This window comes from Nyctibius grandis, chromosome 15, assembly GCF_013368605.1.
Source record: "Nyctibius grandis isolate bNycGra1 chromosome 15, bNycGra1.pri, whole genome shotgun sequence".
NCBI classification, from domain to species: domain Eukaryota; kingdom Metazoa; phylum Chordata; class Aves; order Nyctibiiformes; family Nyctibiidae; genus Nyctibius; species Nyctibius grandis.
Window position 1 is genome coordinate 13,631,564 of NC_090672.1, and position 15,934 is coordinate 13,647,497.

General features: G+C 44.3%; 2 protein-coding genes across 4 annotated transcripts in view; one reads left to right on the forward strand and one right to left on the reverse strand.

Moving 5' to 3' along the window:
• The window catches only part of CCDC57 (coiled-coil domain containing 57), a 37,257-nt gene extending 35,666 nt beyond the window's left edge, over positions 1-1,591 (reverse strand). Inside the window, exons 1-2 of the mRNA XM_068413576.1 lie at positions 1,432-1,591; positions 125-350 (exon numbers count right to left, since the gene is read on the reverse strand). Coding sequence (XP_068269677.1) covers positions 125-350; positions 1,432-1,591 — 386 coding nt within the window. The remainder of the gene's footprint in view (positions 1-124; positions 351-1,431) is intronic.
• Positions 453-14,110, forward strand: SLC16A3 (solute carrier family 16 member 3). Of its 3 annotated transcripts, none has more exons than XM_068413142.1 (5): positions 453-570; positions 8,579-8,822; positions 9,315-9,458; positions 9,850-10,617; positions 11,960-14,110. In XM_068413142.1, exons 2-5 carry the CDS (start codon positions 8,600-8,602, stop codon positions 12,244-12,246), a joined length of 1,422 nt encoding a protein of 473 aa, XP_068269243.1. In that variant the 5' UTR covers positions 453-570; positions 8,579-8,599; the 3' UTR covers positions 12,247-14,110. The 3 variants fall into 3 exon arrangements, with proteins under 3 accessions (XP_068269243.1, XP_068269244.1, XP_068269245.1); XM_068413143.1 differs by lacking the exon at positions 453-570 and adding an exon at positions 1,710-1,757; XM_068413144.1 differs by lacking the exon at positions 453-570 and adding an exon at positions 5,918-6,074.
• Positions 14,111-15,934: the final 1,824 nt, after the last annotated feature.

The following is a 15,934-nucleotide window of genomic DNA, read 5'->3' on the forward strand; positions in this document are numbered from 1 at the left end:
CAAAATGACTACGAAAACCAAAAAAAAAAAGCAAGGAAGCTCATAGAAGTCTTTCTTATGTGAGGAGACAACGAAGAAACCGTGATAGCTCCCTGGAAAATAGAAACGGCAGCACGGAACTAACCTCAACGACAGAGGCCAACTAAGCCCACTGCTCCGGGCCTGCTCCCCTCGGCAGCCGGGGCAGCACTCCACGCGGGCAGGACCCAGGCCCGCACGGCGCTCTATGCGAGCACCGCAACGCTCGCGTTGGCGCCCTGTGCGCGGGCCCGCACGGCACGAGGGGCCCCGCTCCCCCCGCGCCCGCGGAGCCGGCCGCACGCGGCCGCCGTGCCCCTGCGCGGGCGAACCTGTAGAGGCGGGAAGGGGTCACGTGGCGGCGCTAGGACCCGGGAGCCCGCGCTGTGGCGTGGGAGGGGCGAGCGGCTGCCGAGCTGCCGCGCCGGAGCGCTCCGCAGCCGGCGGGACGCAGGCGGGCCGGGGCGGGTCCGTCCGGGCGCACGGGGAGAGCGGGCAGCGGGCCGGCGCGAGCACGGGCATCCTCACGCTGAGGCGCGGGACCTGACTCAGGTACTGAGGCGGAGCCGTCGTGCGTGATGCTGCGGAGTGCTTGGCTGGCGCACAGGGGCGAACGCCATGGTCGGCGCGGTGGGGTCCGGAGCCGGGTGAGGCGAAGCTGGAGCGCCCGGCAGGCCGAGGGCGCATCCCTGCGTGGGGCAGCCAGGGTCGGAGGACGCGCTCGAGCGCGGCCGAAGCTTTGGGCGAGCGCGGCGCGAGCGTCGCGACCTCATCCCTCGCCCAGAGGCTGCGCAGGGCGCCGGTGGGGCGGCGGGCACGGCGCGGACTGTCCTCACCCCCGTGGGCGCCACCTCACGCGGGACGGCGGGGCGCCCCCCGGCCGGCTGCGTTTCTCCCCGCGCGTGAGGCCAGGCGGACGCGTTTCTCCCTTACGAAGCCCGCGCTGCGGTACAGGTCGCCCAGCGTCCCCGCCGCCGTCGGCCTGACAGCGCTGTCCGGGCGCTGAGCGGTGCTGGCGACCGACCCCCGCTCCGGCTGCTGCGAGAGCACGCTGCCCCCAGCTTCCCCCTTTGGCGGCCGGGTCACGCCTAGGCGCGCAGTGCCGCCGGCCTCAGCGCACGTACAGTGACACACCGGCGGCTCGTGAGGCACCCGCCAGCTCGGGCTTTGTTCCCGCCATCGCTGGCTTCAGACCGGTACCGGGCGACGAGGGTCTCCGCGTCCAGCCCCGCCTCCGCGATCCGTTCGCTGCTGCTCACCTTTCATTTCAGTGCCGAGTCCCGGGGGGTGAATTCCGGAGTTCCCTTTGTCACAGCGGTGACAGTTCAGATCCGCCAAAGCGAGCGACGCGTGATCTGAGGGACCGTCCCCTCACGAGGACATCGCCGCAGCCCCGGGCGTGAACTCCGTTACTCGGTTCTGCGGGCGCGAGGCGGGTGGCCGCCTCTCTAGGCTGCGTGAGCACCGGCGGCGGCGGCCCGAGCGCCCTGCGGGAGCCGTCCGGGGCTACGTGCCCGCCCTGGGGCGCCGCGCGGGCGGCCGTGGCCGTTGGCGGCGCCGCGACCGCCACCATTGTTCTCCCGACCCCGCTCCTGCCCCGCGCGGCGGGCCGCCGCAGCCCCTGTGCGTCTGCTGGCGAGGAGCCCTGTGCTGCTGCTGCTGCTCGTAATCCACATGAAAAGGTCTTCGGCTTGCCTTATTCCAAACGGTCCCGTGGAGAAAAGGAAAAGCGCACAAAGGTGAGGTGACATTTTAGCGATGCAACTTCCTCACCGGCACAGACCGTTAGCACCGGTTCTGGACAGCGTGTTTGAGTGCTTTTTGGGTAAAGCAGTTGGAAAACCGTTTAGTTTAGGATGTCACAGAGTGAAGTCACGTATGGTTTTGCAATGTTTATTTCAGAGGGAGCGGTAGTTTGTTAAGGCGTGGCAGTCAGTGGCTGAAAAATGTAAACCAGAATCTGTTAGTACAGTACACCTGTTGTAGTTCGGTCGGAAGTATAACTCAAGGTAAATTATAAAAATATTAAGGCGATGTTTTAAATTGTGACTGAAGTGGGGATTCACATATCTCGATGTATGACAGAATGTTATGCAGCTGCGGTATCCCAAATGATTGTGTAAAATGACATCTCTTAGCCAGCTAATCTTTTCCCACTATATTCATCTATGTGTGCTAACTTAGCTTGAGATACGGTGCACATGCATGCGAGCACTTTATGTATCAGAGTAGTTCTGTGGTATTCTGCAAAAATAAGCATGTATGTCCAGCTGGTGACAGGACTGGACCCTTAATTAGTATTTATCTAGCTCTGTCACTTTTTGGTCTTATACTAGACAAGAAAAGGACACATCTCTACTATAAACAATTGGCAAGAATTTCTATTTTTCTAAAGCTCTGACACATTGCAAAGCCAATGTAGCTGCAGGGCTGAAATTAATTTTCATGATACATGAAGAATGAATTGTAAGTATTCAACTGAAGTTGGGATTCTGCAGCTTCTATTTTTGGAAGCTTACAGAAAGCAGCTGGATAATTCAAGTGCAACTGAAGGCATATTTGTCACTTTTTCTGTGCACACAGAAAGGGCATATGCTGTCTTGTCTTAAGGTGCCGCTGTGATGCTGACATTAATGCACTCATGGTAATGGATGTGGTGCAGAAAAAAAGGTAAACTTTAGAAAAATGAGCCCACTTCTCCAGAAAATGGGCATTTGATATAGAGACAATAACTAGGGAGGTTGACAATGGTATTGTTATAGAACTAGTGTATTTGTTTCAAAGGTGGTACCTGAGAAGATTGAACTGTTAGTTTAATTGAATTGAACAGATTAGTTACTGTTGTATTTGTAATTAAAGAAAATATTTATGCAAGTACTTATCTCACGATTAAAAGAGCTGTTTCTTTCTTGTTAGGAAGAAAGCCACATTATTATTTATTCTTTAAATATGAAGCTAGTGTGCAGATCTGTGTTTTATCCTTTTGCTTATGGCCCAGTCTAAGTTAGGGGTACTTGTTGGTAACATGCTCGTTAAAGAAAAAAAAAAAAAACAAAACCCAAGAAACCAAAATGATAATATAATCTGATTTTCCCAGATAATGTAAAAAGCAGGGTTCTAACATTTTCATTATATAAATAAATAAATAAGCACAACTTCCCCTGTAGAGCACTTTACCCAGAAGACAGAATCTACACATAAAATTGCAGTGTGAATTTACTATGTCATTGTAGTCTGCTAGTAACTTGTGATGTATGGTTCTTACTGTGCTGTAGCAGTGAACACTAAAATGATTTGAGGCTAAGTGGGGACTGGAGACTGATTAATAGTAAATGTTGATATTGGACATCACTTACAGCTACAGACAGCACAGAATTACTGTATGGTTTATCCTAGGAGTTTTGAGAGATGAGAGGATGGTGAAAGCTGGCAAACCCTGAAGAAAGGCAGATGCAGCGGAACCAGAAAAGTGTCTCTAATAAAACAGAGGAGACCAAAAATGAGAGAGTGAAAGTCACTGTGGGGCCTTGCGTGGTGGACAGGAGGCCAGGGCAGGCATAGGTAAATATGGTAATGATTTTGTAGGGAACAGGAGTTTGCAGCAGCCTTTGGAAATGAACGTATAATTCAGTTGGCTGATATTTAAGCAGGCAAGCCACAAGAAATGCACTACTGTGTCATACCAGTGGCCCATCAAAATGGCTTGTACAAAGTACCTAAGAATGAGTTGTAATAAATAAAATTCCAATTAAAGATATATGCATTAGTGCTTTAGACCATCAGGAAAGAGTTAAAGTCATGCTGTATAGACAGATGTCAGTGATGTCAATGCAGAGGGTAGTTGTTTTATATGTAGAGGGCTATCACCAGGGTCTGGAGGATATTAAAATAAAATTATTTTTGCAGGGGTCATTTACTGCAAAATTTCAGTAGAGTTGGTTAGTCTTAGGATTCGTCACTCAAAACCAAGGATAACATACATCTTTTGTTTAGTCTGCTCAGATTTTAGTACCCTTGGGCAAATATAGGAGGCTTATGACTACTATTAACACAGTATTGATCAGTCTGCACTTTTTAGCATATCCATACTCCCAACACCCTATGAAGAGAGCATCATTATTCTCTTCATTCCACAGATAAGAAACTGAAGGAGGATCTTTACATTGCTCAGCTTAGACCATCTTCCTTATTTTGTAATTGTACAGCTCCCAGCCTAGTGGGGTTCCAGGCTGAATTCCAGTCTGAACTGGGTTCCCTATATGGAAGTTCATGTTTTATTTTTGATAACCATTATTTATTTCTATCCTAAGAATTCAAGGTTGGGTAGATTTCTGCCATAGTTAAATTAATTCAGGGGAAGTTCTCAAGCTGTATAGGTCAGCTACATACTCACAGATGTCCTTCCTACCCATACTGCTGACTGTAAGTACAGCTATGTGGCCAGTAAGGGTATTGGCTAAACACCGATCGATGGTAGATTCTTGACATTTCTAGCTGCTCATTTTTATAACACAAATGCTCTCCTTTTATGTACACTGCACCATCACACCAACCACAATGCTACCTACAGTCACCTAGTATTTCCTCCTAACTGATCCTGTATGAGTTTCCATGGCAACAGGAAGATAATCTCAGGAACATGAAACACCACAGATTTAACTACATTTTCTCCCTCTGTTTTACACATTACCAAAGCAAGAACCGATTTATGACAGGAGGAATCTGGAATAAATACTGACGATGCTATCATGTCTGTTGTGGAGATACTGCAACTGAGCTGCAGCCAGTTAAATGTAATCCTTTGCCTCTAAACAGGGCTGAGCTAGCAAAAGCAGAAAGCAAACCATTGCAATAGTTATGCAGTAGTCTCCTGTCTTAACAGGCTTTGGCAGTGTCCCAGTACTGAAGCGAAATTAAAAGTAAAAATTTTGCCTGTGCAAGTTAACCACAAGCCCACCTCTTCTAACACTAACCCTAGTTTGCACGTTTCACTTGGGAACCTCCCCACTGCTTCCTTATTAGTTCTTAAGGAGGTGAATAGTCTAGCCTAGTGAGGCACACTGCACCGGGATGAAGGGAACAGGACAAAGTGCATCTTCTGCTGTGTTTAGAGAGACAGGGTTCATTTAGTTCTGGTAATGGTCTTAATTTTGGTGTGTTAGCATGAACTACTGATGGACTGAACCAGATGAACAAGACAGATATATGTGTGTGCATATGTAGACCAGTCTTAGAGGATGGTGTTTGAAGGTCTGGTGTGTTGGTTTATGGTGATTTTTAGCCAAATGTGGTAATAGACATGACGTAAAGAAGAGTAAATGGATGTTACTGTTTCCCCATAGGCTCATTTTTATGACATGATGTAGGCCAGGTTCCCCCACATCCGCTAGTCTAGCTCTTTCATCACAGCAGAACATAAAACCATTTTAGAGACTGTTCCTCTTAGGGCACGCAAAGCCAGTGAGTCCTGCAGGCCGGCTGGGACCAAACGCGCCTCTGACAGGTTGACCTGCTCCGCCGGGCAGGGAAGAGCGCAAGAATGGCCAGGGCGGAGGGTGGCTTCACCTCTTCCGAGACACCCGGGCTCCGCGGAGTGCGCGCCGCGGCTGCGAGCGCTGCGCGGGGGCGCGGCCGTAGCCCCGCCCGCGCCGGGCCGCTGCGCGCAAGCGGAAGAGCCGCGCTGCGCGGGGCTGGCGCGCGGCTCGCGGGCGGCGCAGCCGGCGCCCCTGCTACAGTCACGGCCGGCGCCCCGCCCCGCCCGTCCGCCCGGTCACGTCCCGCACGTCTCAGTGCGGCGGCCGCCAGCGCGCGCGCCCTGCGGGGGTGGCGCGCGCCGCAGCACGTCACAGCGGCGGGTCACGCGGGGCCGCGGTGAGCGGGCGCTGCCGTGAGCCGCCGCAGCCGGGCCCCAGCGCGCGGAGTCCGGGCGTGCGGAGGGGCGGAGGCAGCTCCGTGCAGCTCCTGCCCGGCGGCTCGCAGCTCGGCGGCGGGGGCGGGGTAAGCCGGGCCTTCCTCCGAGCCGCGTTTGCATCGGGCGCGGTGCGCCGGCTGCCGAGGTAACTCCCCGTCCGCCCCGGGAAACTCTGTGAAGCTTGGGCAGTTCTTTTCCGGAGGGAACAAGCGTGCTGCCAAGTAGCTTTTAACGGTGATTCGACTGAAAAGCCACCTGCCACGTGAGGTGGCTTGGGCGGCGTTTACTGTCAGGGTCCAGCGCTGCAGGTGTGCAGAGGTTGCCCGTGGAACATCTTTGCTGTAGACTCGGTAAAGGAGACTGACCCTGCCTGCGTGCAGGAAGAAGCTCAGACGGGAATGCCCTGAGCCATTTCTTCCTAGGGCTGAGGATTCCCATCCAGCACTGTGTAAGCAGTCTGGAGAAACTGCCGATTGCTATTTTTCAACAAAACATGCTCACATATTATTACTGACTTTGTGTTGCCACTAGATGGTTAATACAAAGGAATAAAAATTACACCACCCTTCCCCCAACATTTTAAACATGCACTCCGACTGAAATGTTCTGATAATTTGGAAGTAGTGGGAGTGACGATTCCTTCTGCCCCCTGGACTCCTTCAGTTTTACATCTTACTCCTTTATACACTTGAGCTGAGATACTTGAATCAGCATTTTCCCTGTTATTATTAATATTACAGAGCTACCAGTACCATGAAGGGTTACACTTTGTGCACCTACTCTGTGCTGTCTGGTTATTGCTTTAAAAAAAATAACAACCCTTTTTTGAAGAATGCTTGATACCTTGTATCGTACAGAAGTTACTGGGAAAAACAGTTTTGAAGGGTGGACAGATACCAGTGTCAGGAGCGTTGGCAGAGAGATGCATCTTAAGACTTCCATTTAGCCTGGTCCAGAAATTGTCCAGTCTAACAAGCTATGTATTTTTACATACTCATTTACAGCAATCAGAAAATCAGCCATCTGTTGTAGCAGGTACCTAGACGTTTAGTTTTATTAAGGCATTCTGTTTCACTTCTTGTTTAACCATTTTAGGTTCTAGTTGTATGGACTAAGACAAATTGTTTTCTGTTTATATTTGATTTTGAGAAAACAAGAGCTGAAGGCAGTAGTAAGAGCTTTACTGTCATTCTTGTACAGCCCAGGGTAATAGAACAGCCACAGTCATGGCCAGGTTTATTTCTGCAGAATGTCTATAAAGTTGTTCCTTCCAGGAAGCGGGAGTGCTGGCCTAAATGCCATAGAGTAATTACGTTCATACAGGCCTATTAACAATCATGCATTCGGTTGTCTAGACAAGTCTGCATCAACTAGATTGTTGTGCCATACACAGTCTGGTTCTGAAATGGAGCTGCAAGAACTACATCATTCCCAATGCACAACAATCACTATGCAGACCTATACTTCTGAAAGCAGCAGCACTCTTTAGTGATGAACATCTCTGATGTGCAACTGTGCTTGCACTCCTCTTTTAGGTACTATCATAGAGAGACACGGACCCAACAGGAGTAATCAATTGCATTTTAATGATACGGTCAATTTTTGTACATGTAAGATTTAATGTATAACTTGTTTGAAGCTCACTTTAACATTTTCAATACTTCTGTAATACGCAGACCCAACAAAAACCTAATTGCTGTGATGCACCTCCCTGCACTCTTCACATACAGGGACACTTTATCTGCCCTTTCAGTATCTCTTTTTTCCCATGCATCTCTCTCTTAAAACTTTGCAGCATTACTGTCTAGTACATAACATTCTCACAAGAAAAGAATTTATTTTTTAGATGCAAAGGTGCTTGTGGCTGCATACAGAAGATGTGAAAGATAAGATTCATCAAATAAAATATTACAAAATTTTACTGATAATGTAATAACAACAACAATGGAAAGTGTTTGCTTCAGGCAGACAGTGATACCGAGCATTGCTGCAGTTACGAACTCCTGTCATCCACAAAAACTGCCCATGCAGATCTTCATTGCAGTTTAGCTTAGGTACTTACTTGATGCGTGAAAACTCGTAGCTCATCAGCTCAAAGGGATCTGTTTGTCTTTTCAAGATAATGGTGCATCAGGGCTCTATTGCTGTCCTCAGTAGAGAACAGAAAGCCTGGGTGATTTGTCCACTGTTGCACAGAATACTTGGGATGCGCCAGCACTTTGCATCCAGGTCTCCTAAGTGAAGAGTCCAGGAGCTTCATACAACAAGGTCTTGTAACAAAGAACCCGCAGACTTTAATGCAATAGTTATTACGTATTTGTGAAAGTCAAATACACCCCTGAACTGCTGTAATGGCTTCAGTTTTTGTATGAAACTGATTTGGTTGAAATCCAGTTTTTACTTTGAGAGAGTTGTGAGGTGATGTTCATTTAAAACTCAGCTGTGTGCATCTCATTTTAGTGTATTTTTTGCAAGTTTTGTAAGGACTAAATCTGAACAAGGAATAGTGAAAATTGCACTGCAGCTTCAAGATTTGTGTTTAAAATAGTCCCGTATCTTATTTGTAACTTTAACTGTAGTGCAATTTCTGCCTGTTTTGGTTAGATAATTGTCCCAATGTCTATAGACTAATTGCTTTTTGTTTCTTAGGGAACACTCTTGAGCTTCATCATGGGAGTTGTAGTAGCTGATGATGGTCCATCGGGTATTAAAGCCCCTGATGGAGGCTGGGGCTGGGCTGTCCTCTTTGGCTGTTTTATCATCACAGGATTCTCCTATGCCTTTCCTAAGGCAGTTAGTGTCTTCTTTAAAGAACTCATCCGGGAATTTGGCATTGGATATAGTGACACTGCATGGATATCCTCCATTCTGTTGGCCATGCTTTATGGAACAGGTACGTAGTTCTCTGTTTTTGAAACAGTATTGCGTCATACAATGATGTTTGTAAATCATACAGCCATTTACAGCATGAATCATGATTGGATATCATTAGTTGTGTGCAAGTAAGGCATTCCAAAGAATTATTACTATTAACGACATAAATACAGAAGTTATTTAAGCACATCCAGCTTGCATATCAAATTAAATCTCTGTAACTCAGTAGCTACTAAAGATGATGAAAAAGAAAAATTGCATGGTACTCTGGAGACGAAAAAGACTAAGTATTTGACTATAGAGGAAAGAACACTCTTCCATATTGGCCTGACAGTATGGACAAGGTACGGGAAGAATCACAGAATCATTTAGGTTGGAAAAGACCTTTAAGATCATCGACTCCAACTGTAAACCTAACACTGCCAAGTCCACCAAAGAAGAAATGCAAACTGACATAAAATCAATGTCAAAAATTTGTTTATCTTATCTGTAACTTGCTCCTCTTGCCTAGGTCCACTCTGTAGTGTATGTGTCAATCGCTTTGGCTGTCGCCCTGTCATGCTCGTGGGTGGCCTTTTTGCCTCAATGGGGATGGTGATAGCCTCCTTCTGCACGAGCATCATTCAGATCTATCTAACTGCAGGTGTGATTACTGGTAAGTAGTGTGCATGGTTGAAAATGAGTTAGCTAATGTCTTAGCTTTAGGTTGAAGTTTTTTATAAGTGTCAAATTTCTAAATCATCAGGATCATCCAAATGGGCTTTTGTAAAGATGGCAGATAAATGTAGAATTAAACTGTCGTTTACTTTTTTAAGAATGTTAATGTTTCTGGTATGTTTAATAGTCACTGCTGTAATCTGTGAAATGTAACCACAGAGTATAAGAATATTATGGAAGTGGAATGCTTTTAAAAATGTTATTTTAGAATTCTTTTGTCCATTTGAAATACAACTCTTTAAGGCATGAATCAGAAAAACTGTAATCAGATTTTTTTTTAATAGTGATATTGTAGGCCAGTATTAATTTTTATGTACTCTCCGTTACAGGTTTGGGTCTGGCACTAAACTTTCAACCTTCACTCATCATGTTAAACCGTTACTTTGACAAACGCCGGCCCTTAGCCAATGGGCTATCCGCTGCTGGGAGTCCAGTGTTTCTTTGTGCTCTCTCACCGTTGGGGCAGATACTACAACACGAGTACGGTTGGAGAGGAGGATTCCTTATACTGGGTGGGATGCTGCTCAACTGCTGTGTATGTGGAGCATTAATGAGACCTTTGGAGCCACCCAAAAAGTCTGAAGCTACGAAAGAACCAGCTGAGAAGAAAGTGAAGAAAAAACTCCTGGATTTCAGTGTGTTTAAAGATGGTGGTTTTGTAATCTACACGTTAGCAGCATCTATCATGGTGCTTGGCCTCTTTGTTCCTCCAGTTTTTGTTGTGAGTTATGCCAAGGATTTAGGGTATCAAGACACCAAAGCAGCTTTTCTTCTAACTATTCTGGGATTCATTGATATCTTTGCTCGGCCTATTTGTGGAATGGTAGCTGGTCTTAAATGGGTTAGACCACGCTGTGTCTACCTCTTCAGTTTTGCTATGATTTTCAATGGCTTTACAGATCTCATGGGCTCCATGTCTGTTGATTATGGTGGCCTGGTGGTCTTTTGCATTTTCTTTGGCATTTCTTATGGAATGGTAGGTGCTCTTCAGTTTGAAGTTCTCATGGCTATTGTTGGTACTCAGAAGTTTTCCAGTGCTATCGGTTTAGTGCTCTTGGCAGAAGCTATGGCTGTTCTCATTGGTCCACCATCAGCAGGTAAGTATTCCATTTAGTTCACAATTCAGAATAATTTGCATTGCATCAATTTATACAAATTGTATGATAAGGGAGCAGAGAAAAAGACAATGACTCACTCAAGAAGTGCATATTATGCTGGTGTCACACAAGTTTCAGTGACTTTCTCCAGTTACAATCTGAAATAGTCCAAGACAGGGTGGGATGAATCTTTTCCTTCTTGGAGCTATTTCAGGATTGGTTGAATTGCCATCTGGAGATGCTGCTCTTTCTCCACTGAAAGCCCACACTGGACTTCTTATTAGTACACGGCTAATATTGTATGAGATGAGTTTTACACACACACAGAGTGAATAACTTTTGTGAAGTTCAGACCTCTTTGGAGTTGGGGTTCAGAATATGAAACCTGTCAATTTTCTTTGGAAAGTACTAGGATAGATTCTCTATACCCATGGTAGATTTGGAGGAGGAAAGAAAACATCAGAAGTAGGAAAAAAAATTCTTACAAGGAGAATTATAAAACTAGCCTGTTTTAAGGAAGGTGGACTGCTTCTATAGCAGTCTCACAACCCAAGAATAAAGGGACATATAAAATATTCAAATTCATTAGTGTGAATTCAAAATTGCAAATTAATTACTAATCAAAGAACATAAATTTTGCAGACCCTGTACTGAAAAAAAAAAAAAGCTCCCACCCAAAACCCACCAATTCACTGCCATAATGTTTATACCAGACAGTAAAAAGCATCAAGTATCTTTATTGTGACAGAGCTCCTCATGGAAAAAACAGTACTATGCACTACTTCCTCTGATCTTCAGGTTTGGAGAGGCACTTCCTTCACATCCTCCCTTCCTGTTCTTTCACCTCCACCAAGTCCTGTGAAAATTTAACTTGACTAAAGCATCAGAATCAGTCAGTTACTCCAGACCAACTATTGAAACAGATCTGCATTTTAACCAGACAGTGCACTGCCCGTGTAGGCAAGGAAATGAGATTGGGAGTGAGAGGAAGCTGATGATACAGATCTTGGCTATGGATGCACACGTTTTGATCTGAAATACACGGCACTTTTCTCATCTCTTGCATATGAAGGCGAGGCTGGTTTTATCCCAGTTGAATTGCATGACTCTCTGTGTGCAGGGGAGTATGTGTTTCGGGATAATACCAGTGAATGTTAAACTGAATTGAAATAATAGAGAAATGTTTTGTTATAAACTTGTTAAAATGCTGTTTCAAAAAACTTGCTTAGATAGTCGTGGTAATTCTAGACAGGTGTCGTTTAAATGTTTTTAAAAAGCAGAAGAAAAATTTCATTGCAAGATAAAAACTTTTGTTAATTACCTGGAATGTTGTCTTTTTCAGGAAAACTCTTGGATGCAACAGGGAGGTACATGTTTGTTTTTATTATTGCTGGAATTGAAGTTACCACCTCAGCACTTGTATTGGCCTTGGGAAATTTCTTCTGCATTAAGAAAAAATCAGACGAACCACATACAAAAGAAGAAGCAGCGGAAAGAGAGGAATTAAACAAATCTGAAGACAAAACTCCTGAAGATGCCAAGGTGGACTCTATTGAAGTGGAGCAGTTTCTGAAAGATGAGCCTGAAAAAAATGGCGAAGTTGTTACTAACCCAGAAACATGTGTGTGAGCATGACAGGAAACCAACAAAGTGTTTAGAAAAGAAAGATTTTCAACACTATTTATTTTAGAAATAGAACTAGTTTAGGGATGGGCCATCTGCTTTATTAACTGGAGGCCGGTCAGCTCATCAGGTCTCTCTGGAAGCTGATGAGCTAGACAACCTTTTATCAGAAAATTAGCTTTATCAGTGAAAGGTGGAGCATTGTGGTTATACTTTTTATGTAAACTTAAAGAGCTTTTATAAACACAAGTAGAGTCGTGCTATGCATCACCAGAAACTGCTCACTTGGAAGAGACATAGGAAGAATATATTTTAAGAAAAGTGGAATTATATGTATGTTTTCAGACAGTATTGGTGAAATCGCTGTGTTGTGCGGCTAAATATAATTTCCCTTTCTGTGTTCTTTGTGAAGGGGAAAGAGTTTGAGATGGAAAAAAATCTCAGGAACTCAAAGGTCTCCATTAGGTTTTTGAATTTCTTACTATTTTAGATTTTTAGATTTATTGGCTCAGCCCTAATTTAATTTTGATAATATCTGTTACTTTGATTTATGTAAATGTATTTCTGAGTTTTGTCTAAACCTGTAATCTTTGTAATTATCATCTGGAAATACTCTACGTGGAAAGACACATTACAGGTACTGTCCTCAGCAGATCACACAAGTGGTGTTCTGAGGTGGTACGAAAAGAAAATAAAATTAGCAAAATCAATCGTGACAGATGGTAAGCAAAGTTAGCCTATATTTACATACAGTTTTCAGTACAGTTTCCCTGCAGCACTGAAAAAATACTACACATAACATGGAGAAGACAGCTATTAGGTTTAGTATAATTTTCGAAAGACTGTCCATTTTGTATATAAAAGAAACTGTGTAAGTTTCCAGATGACATATAAATTAGAGTGGGTAGACTTAGGGAAGGGACTGGAACAATTTTGAAACATGTTTGCCATCTTTAAAATGCAACCTTAGCAACATAGGAAAGTCTTAACATGTTTTTTTGGTTGTTTGTTTTTGTTTTTTTTTTGTTTGGGTTTTTTTTTTTTGGTTGTTCGTTTTTTTTTTTTCCATTTACATTTTACATTCCCTATCCTTTTGCCTAATCTGTGGAAGTTCAAGGTACTGTTCTTGCTGGTTTAGGAAACATGATAGAACTGTTGATCATATTTATGACAACAATGCCTAAGGACCAATCAAGAATGGGGCTGGCTTTGCTACTCATGGCACCAACAGAACGGGGAGTCTCTGGCCAGTCTTTTAAATCTTCTCTGAGATCAGTATGGGAGAAGAAGAAACAGAAACAGATCAGACAATGCAGTGACAGCACATCTGAAGAAACATGGAAAGGGAAAAGATTCATTGTGAGGACACTGAATAGAAAAGGAAGGTAAAAGGAAGGCATTCTGTAAAGTAATTTTTTTTTTTTTCACCCAAACACATTCAAGAAATGTGATCTTTTATACAAAATCATGCTACTGCAACCCACCTTTCAGATGTGTTTATAAAAAGCTCTAGGCTTTGTGACTGCAGTAACAATCTTCAAAACAGACTAATTGTTCTGCTTAATAACTGAAAACTAAATGGCCCTGACCCCTTAAGCCCCTGTATCCCTTTTAAAAATAACATCATTAGTTGTTTCATACTTGACTGTTTTAACAGAAACATACAGTAAATCCAACAAAGTGCCAAAATCATGAATGATTCCCTAACGGAACTATCTCAGATACCAGCTTCCATTCTGGTAGTTTCTTAAAAATGTTTTGCATTGTTAGGACAACCTTTCACAGAAATTGAAAAGTTAGGATCACGATGGATTTTTTGAGTGATTTTAAAAAGAAAGGGATGCTGCGCTGAATAAACTGTTTACTTTTATATCGCATACAGTGCGTTACTTTAAAACCTCTTATTAATTTAGTGGCAGGAATTGCACTGGCATGTTCTAGTTATAAGAACTTAGTCACCAAATTTAGCTCCAGTTTGCTAGACTAACTCAGTACCTGGAACACAACACTGCTAGTTCCAGAAGGCCACCACATGAAAGGGCAAGAAGAAAATGGAATCCATAGATCAGTTTATGACATCCCTGGAGGCTGCTTCAGATGATACGTGAAGGCCTGATACAGCTTTCAGATTGGAGTTCCCTGTTCTGTTTCAAAAAAGCAAAAACCAGAAATCTTCCCAAAGGTGAATTCAGATTCTCAGATGGCCATTTTTGTCTTACTGTGGGTTTTGATCACCAGATTTCTTTGCTAGATAATGCTATACTATTATCACAGAACTAAATGGTTATGCGTTTGACCTCAGGTTTTGGCACAACTTTAAGTTTCCGTACATTCTGCAAATTGTCTAGACTGTAACATCTCGAAAATCTGGGCATATCATACTGACTTTCCAGACTATGTTTCATTTTCCATACACAATACTTTTATGGCTAAGCTGGAAACAAGAAGTGTTGCATTACAACTTTATGTGATTGGGGCAGAAGAAGAAGTTATTAAGACAAGGGAATCACATTTCAACAAGACACCATATATAACTTCTAAAGTAAATCTAGTGTTTGCAGAAAGTGCCTCACTGGCCTATACAAGTTCTCTTCCTCAACTCAAAGATGAACTACTCTGAGTAGGACTGCCAGTGCTCTTGTGCTATTTTCAGCACAGACCTATTAACGGATTGCAGTATTTGTGAGAGCAGGAGATGCCTACTGCATGAGAGGGGTCAAATCGCAGGACTCTTTCATCGACTGTGAGAAATAAGGGTTGGAATTTAATTTGCTAAGCAGTTTCACACAAGCTGTAAAATCTTTTGTTTTCATTATTTACAAGAAGCATCAACACAGATGAGAAACCCCTAATGCAGATCTCTTAGCAACATCAAAACTGGCAGGCTTGAGAGTACTTCTGGAGCCAGTTAAGCTCCCTGCTTCCATCCTGTCCCATTCAGGGGTGACATCCAGGTGTGTGCTAGCCCTCCAGTCCTCTTTCTGTTCAGCTGCCTTTATTTCCTTGGAAAGAGATGGACTACACTGATGGGAAGGAAAACCTCCATGCAGGCCAGATCCCTAGCCTGGAGGACTGTGGGCCAGTATGCTAGGCTGTGCTGAGGCATGTCCCCAGCTGCTCCTACGGACGTGGCCACAAAGGCCTTTACATTGAGCTCCTGTCTGTTTTATAGACCCACCTCCTTCCTACTCCAAGATGTTAAAAAAAAAAAAAAGCAAGCAGCAAGTCCTTAGGTTCCCAGCACTGTCTTAGAACACCAGCTAGGAACTGTTACATACAGAAGAGGAGGATCGCATTGGAACCCTTTCTCTTGGCAAGACTAGCCTGGCTCCTTATTAATTTAACTCTGCTTATTGTAAATTCACAAGGAATTGTTTTTAAACCCCTCCAGGTATTTTGGTACAGTATTTCTTTAATCTCAACACCACTGAGATCCCCTTAAGAGCAGTTTGTGAGATGTGCTCTTTCATATGTTTTGAGGATGTGCATGGTCGGAGTTATAAAGCATCGCTAAAGAGACACTAACTGCCCGGGGACACTAGCAGAACAGTTCCATGCAACATCTACCTGGATGAACCTTTGTTCAACCTTCACCTGGTTAAAGTTTTGTGATTTGAAAAAAAGAAAAGGGAAGAAAAAGGGAAAGGTAAGGCAGGTAATTATACAACTGAATTGCCAGGCATCCCAAAGACAG

What these genes read in the sequence shown, in the direction of transcription:
- SLC16A3 (XM_068413142.1), top strand. Translation starts at nt 8,600, where the DNA reads ATGGGAGTTGTAGTAGCTGATGATGGTCCATCGGGTATTAAAGCCCCT. An exon ending in GGCCATGCTTTATGGAACAG is followed by an intron (nt 8,823 to 9,314) that starts GTACGTAGTTCT and finishes CCTCTTGCCTAG; the next exon opens with GTCCACTCTGTAGTGTATGT. An exon ending in AACTGCAGGTGTGATTACTG is followed by an intron (nt 9,459 to 9,849) that starts GTAAGTAGTGTG and finishes TCTCCGTTACAG; the next exon opens with GTTTGGGTCTGGCACTAAAC.